This window comes from Drosophila kikkawai, chromosome 3R (genome assembly GCF_030179895.1).
Source record: "Drosophila kikkawai strain 14028-0561.14 chromosome 3R, DkikHiC1v2, whole genome shotgun sequence".
Lineage (NCBI taxonomy): Eukaryota > Metazoa > Arthropoda > Insecta > Diptera > Drosophilidae > Drosophila > Drosophila kikkawai.
This window is the reverse complement of record NC_091731.1, coordinates 3,611,018-3,617,017: the sequence shown is the minus strand read 5'-3', so window position 1 is coordinate 3,617,017 and position 6,000 is coordinate 3,611,018. Positions and strand designations below refer to the sequence as shown.

Below are 6,000 nucleotides of genomic sequence, written 5' to 3'. Positions count from 1 at the left end.
TTTTCAACGTATTTTTATCTACTCTGAGATATAAGCTTTTTTTATTATTCTAGAATTTTGGTATAAATTTCATAGAAATCGGGCAACTATATCATATAGCTGCCATATAAACCGATCGGTAAATGTATAAAATATGTAAAGCTGGGAATGTAAAACTGTAACTGTCAAACTGTAAACATAATAAGTATAGGTAAAATGTAATGCAACTCTGTTTTGTGAGTGTTTTCATCATTTAAATCTATAATATAAACATCAAAACCAATCTCCAAGGGTATACAAACTTCGGCGTGCCGAAGTTAGCTTACTTTTTTGTTATTAAATGTTTTTTTTAAGTTGTTTTATTTATTTATTTATTTTATTTTCATTATCTTTTCAAGGATATAGGATAAGTAATTTTTATTTTTGTTCTTAATGCATCTCTGCAAAGATATACATAATAACAATTCTAATTTTATTTTCAATAATTGTTTGTGCTTTCTTTTTTAAATTTTGTGCAGGTCGTTAGCCTGGCTTTTATTTATGGCCCTTTTTGAAATGCATTTATTATGAAAAACGTAGGCCTTGTACAAAATGAAAGCACTCATTATGAAAACAATAACTGTGTTGAGCTACTGAGCTTTTTCAATAGCTGTCGAATTGTCCAATTTCTTTTGACCCAAAAATACGCACTTGTTTTAAACGTTATAAATTAAATGCAATATTTATTAAGCCACGAAGTTTCTATTATTTATCAGCGCAGGCGAGCCGAATTGCCGCTGCGGATATTTATGACCCGAATTGGTCCGAGAATAGTTATAGGCAAATATTTGAGTTGATCGCTATCAAGCATAGGCGAAGACAAACGAAGACGAACTGAGAAAAGAATTTTTGCTGCAGTTAGCGGACGGCCAAGGGCAGCTATGCGAATAGAGCGAGAGAGTGATAAAGTTTATGTTATGCAGAAGGCAGGAGGAGAAGTAAAGCTTTGCTACGCAGAGCAAATTTATTGTTGTCGTTTGGCCGCTGGGTCATCAGGTGCGGGCTGCATAACCAGACATTCTCCCCCCGTTGGAAGACACGGCCTTTCAACTTCATCCTGCTTCGGCAGCACACACAGCTTAGCAACTGAGCTATTGATGAGGCCAGTGGCGGTCTTCAGTACAGCGACTCGAGCCACATTGTCGGATCCAGCGACGAGGTTGACCACTCGAGCTAGTGGCCACTTGAGGGAGGGCAGGTTTTCGTCCTTAACCAGAACGACATCACCGAGTTGAATATCCGTCTTCTGTGTGCGCCACTTGGAGCGCTGTTGAAGGAGCGTCAGGTACTCCTTTTTCCAGCGGGACCAGAACAGTTGCTGGTAGAACGAAATTTTCTGCCACCGATCCAACCGATTGAAGTTCAAGTTAGTGTAGTCAGGCTCAGGAAACAAAGCCAGAGGAGCAGTACCCAAGAAATGCGCCGGTGTCAACACATCAAGATCGCCAGGGTGTTCTGAAAGTGAGACTAAAGGACGAGAATTAATGATTGCCGCGATGTGGCAAACGAGAGTGCGCAGGTCATCAGCGGGCAGTACTGCAGGTCCAACAGATCGGTAGAAGTAGACCTCCAAAGTGGGGAGAGCGAGGAGGAATAAATCGCCATCTGATGCTGTCAGTCAAGCAGAATTCATCTATTGCGGTTTGGTGGCTGGCATTCAGGAACAATCGCTTTAGCTCAGCCAACTCGTTCTTAGCGCCAACAAAATTAGTCGCATTGTCCGACCATATGCGAGCAGGCTTGCCACGAATCAGTATAAAGCGCCTCAATGCGCTAAGAAACGCTGAAGTGGAGAGATCCTGGACCAGCTCGAGGTGCACAGCCTTTGTGGAAAAGCAGATAAAAATGGAGACGTAGCACTTGATGGGTGCCTTATTCCGAACTTCCGACTTGTGATAGAAAGGGCCGCAAAAATCCACTCCAGTCACCTGGAAGGCGTAAGATGCGCTGACGTGGTCCTTCGGAAGATCAGCCATAATGTGGCCAGCAACATGTGGCTTGGCCCGAAAACAAATTATGCATTTGCTCACAGCACTCGCAACCGTCTTGAGGCCACCAATTGGCCAAAACTGCTGCCGGATTGAAGCGAGCAGGGAGCGTGGTCCAGAGTGTAGGTTGCGCCGATGAAAATGCAGGATTATTGCGCGAGTTACAGGATGCTGACGAGGTAATATCAGTGGATGGGTGCCTCATAGTCCAGAGCAGAGTTTTTGAGTCGGCCGCCAACACGTAAAAGCCCAAGTTCGTCGATAATGGGCGAGAGCGATGCGATGGAGCTGGAGGCCCTTATTGGCCGTCCTCGAAGCAGGCAATGATATTCGTCATTAAGATGAACCATCTGGATGGAGCGGATGAGCATTTGGGTGCCACAGCGAACATGCTCCGAAGTGAGACCTGGCTGCCTGATGCGATGGCGAAATTTGTATATGTAGCCGAAGACATGCTTTGAATTTTCCCACGAGTTGAAGAATTTGCAGTACAAGGATACATCAGCAGCTGTCGAGATGCCAACCAAAGCAATCTTTTTAAGGTCAGGAAGAGTCTTCAATGCAAGGCAGGACTCTGGCCATTGAGATTTTTCCTTTCGAAGATAGTCAGGTCCATGAGCCCATAGGTTAGAAGCTACCAGTTCACTGGGAAGAGCACCTTTTGATAGGATATCTGCGGGATTGCAGCTCGTAGGGACGTAGCGCCACTCCATTCCATTTGTAATCGACTGAATTAAAGAGATTCGGTTAGCAGTAAATATTTGAAAACGTGACGACTCATCTCTAATCCAGGACAAAACAACTGCAGAATCCGACCAGCAGTAGTAGGAGCACGAGAATAACCCCATTCGTTGTACTTCTTGAATGAGTTGAGCCAGCAGCACGGCAGCAGACAACTCCAACTTAGGGACCGTGAGAGGGTTCAGTGGCGCCACACGAGATTTAGCGCAGAGGAGATGGGCAATCCTTCGGTCATCCTCCATGGAAACGACGTAAATGCAGCCTCCGTATGCGTCAATACTGGCATCACTGAATCCGTGGACTTTGATCACTTTGTTTGCGTTCAGTGCTAGCCGAGGAAACTGGAGCTTTTGCGTTTCACAAATATTGGCCGACAAACTTAGCCACGAAGAATTTAGCGCTGCCGGCAAGCTTTCGTCCCAGTCGAGTCTCTATCTCCAGATCTTCTGTAAAAATATTTTGGCTTTAGTAATTACAGGACAAATAAGACCTAGAGGATCATAAAAGCAAGCGATCGTAGACAAGACTGAGCGCTTGGTTGGTTTGGCAATAATTTTCATTGGCGATGTGGAGAACAGTAAAACGTCAGACGACGAATCCCAAGCAAGTCCAAGCGTTTTTGTAATGTCGCTGCCATCGTCGAACTTCAAGAATGAATCCCTTTCGGCCTCTGGGATTTATTGCAGCAACGCAGGATCGTTTGAGCACCATTTTCTCAACTTGAAATTGCCCCTTTCGAGAAGTCCAGTGGTCTGCCGCATGATCTCCAAGACGTCTTGTGTCGAGTTGCCTCCTGTGATGAGATCATCCACGTAGAAGTCTCGCAAAAGTATTTTGGCGCCAAGGGGAAACGATGCCTTCTCATCCTCTGCCAACTGATGCATGGCTCGAACTGACAGAAACGAGGCAGGTTTAGTTCCATAGGTGACAGTGTCCAGCCTATAAACACGAATTTCCTCTTGCCGTGAGTCACGCCACAAAATGCATTGCAAGTAGCTATCCGGCTCAGCAATCCGAACGCATCTATACATTTTGCAAATATCGCCGGGTAGGGCGACAGGAAATGTGCGAAACTGCAACAGTGTGTTGAACAATCTCGGCTGCATGGTGGGACCTGCCATGAGCACCTCATTCAATGAGTATCCAGACGACGATTTGGCAGACCCATCAAAAACAACACGCAGCTTAGTAGTTGGGCTATCCTCTTTAATGACGCAGTGATGTCGCAAATAAAACTTGCATAAATTCCGTGAGTCTAAATCCACAAGAGACATATGATTCAGATCGAGGTACTCACGAATAAATGCCGAGTACTGCGCTTTGAGATGAGGATGACGATCAAGTTTGTTCTCCAGGTTGACGAAACGACGATAAGCTTGTTGATATGAATCTCCCAGGATTTCAACACTATGCTTAGTTGGCAGGCGAACCGAGTATCTCCTGACGGCAGCCGAGTAAAGCTGTCGTTGAAATGAGCTTCAGATCCAGACTCTCCAACGTTTTCCACTTCCCAAAACTTCCGCACAACGCTCTCCAGACCAGCGTCATCTCCGACTAACGTCCCTGCAATAGATTGGACAGCCAAGGCCGCTGACTGGCGTGGCGCTGATCCTCCGCCAGTGACAACCCATCCCAGTCGGGTTTTTTGCAACAGAGGGAGCCCATCAGACAAATTAATTTGGCCAGCACATAACAGCTCAAAGAATAGACTTGCTACAATTAATAAGTCAATTCTTTGCGATCTGAAGAACTGTGGATCGGCCATTCGAATGTTGGAGGGTATGTTCCAGTCCTCTGGGCTGACGGTGAAGCTTGGCTGGTCGTCCGTGATGGCAGGCGCAACCAAAGCCGAGATACTGGAGACGAAATCTGAAGCTTGAGACTTTAAAGTAATATTTACCGAAAAACCATCCGAGCAAAATTTAGAGTCTCGAAGTCCAGATATAGTGGCCGCGGATTTGACCTTCGGCAACTGAAGCGAGTGTGCGAGGCGAGAAGTAATGATATGCAATTGAGATCCCGAGTCGAGCAGGGCGCGGCAAGGAACCCACGAACCAGAGCGATTTTGCACACTGATGACTGCAGTGGCAAGCAAAACACAATCCGTATCAAGATTCTGAGCGACCAAAGCAGCGGATTGCGATGACGACGAAGCGAGCGAAGAGTTTGAAACAGCATTTGACGAAGATGGCACGTTAGGTGGAGCAGGTTGTGGGGGCGCTGTTACAGGCGGTGCGGGAAAGTGTAGAAGGCTATGACGTTTAGATCCACATGCTCGACAGGAGCCCGAACTACAATTCCTCATTTGATGTCCAGATTTGAGGCAGTTTAGGCATAAGGCTAGCCGTTTAGCTTCACGCAGACGAGCTTGAGGAGAAAGGCTGGCGAATTGAGCGCAATTATAAATGCCATGATTTGCACCCTGGCACATAACGCACGATCTGGTCGAGGCTGTGATGCTGGTGGCGACGAACGAACTTCTCCCATGACTGCTGAACCTCCTGGTCCTTGACGCTTGCGAATTGCTACCATTAGATACAGCAGCATGCTCCACATTTTCAAGTTTCTGGCATCGCTTCTCCAGAAATTTAGTAAATTCTGTGCAGGTGGGTATTCGGTCCAGCGAGGCAGACTCTTCCCATTTAGCCTGGGTAGTCGGGTCAACCTTTTGCAGCAGCGTATGAACAAGAATGCAACCAGCTATCTCCTCCAAGGTACCCAAGCTCTGAAGCGCTCGAAGATTGGCATTGATCTTGTCGGAGAGCTCACGAAGCTTCACAGCTGATGCACTTTCCACCTTTGACAAACCAAAAATATCTGTTATGTGAGCCTGAAAAATAAGGCGTTTATTATTGAAGCGATTGTCAAGTAATTCCAGAGCTACTCCATAGTTAGAGTCAGTGATCTCCAGCGAACGAACGGCATCTAAAGCTGTACCTTTCAGGCATGATTTCAGGTGCTGCAGCTTCTCAATTGGAGCCAGATCACTATTCCTATCAATAATTGTCAGGAACATCGAAATAAAATCGGCGTACTCAGTGTAGCCGCCGCTGAAGGTTGGCAACTTAAGCTCAGGAAGGCACGATCTTCTTGGAGCAGGCGCACCGGCCTCCATGGCCACCTCTGGATGCATGGTTGAACACGGAACTCCTGGGAATTTGCGCTTCCCCAGCTCTTGCAGCACCAACGATCTCATGGAGAACACCAACTCCTCAAAGTCGTCCCGCACTTTGCTGCCAATTTCCTCATAATG

At 46.4% G+C, this 6,000-nt stretch overlaps 1 protein-coding gene across 1 annotated transcript; it reads right to left on the bottom strand.

Annotated features, from left to right (window-relative positions):
- Positions 1 to 982: 982 nt before the first annotated feature.
- LOC121503272 (uncharacterized) lies at positions 983 to 1,994 on the bottom strand. The gene is made up of 2 exons (XM_041777549.1): positions 1,556 to 1,994; positions 983 to 1,473 (listed from the first exon to the last, which is right to left on the bottom strand). Exons 1-2 carry the CDS (start codon positions 1,992 to 1,994, stop codon positions 983 to 985), a joined length of 930 nt encoding a protein of 309 aa, XP_041633483.1.
- Positions 1,995 to 6,000: the final 4,006 nt, after the last annotated feature.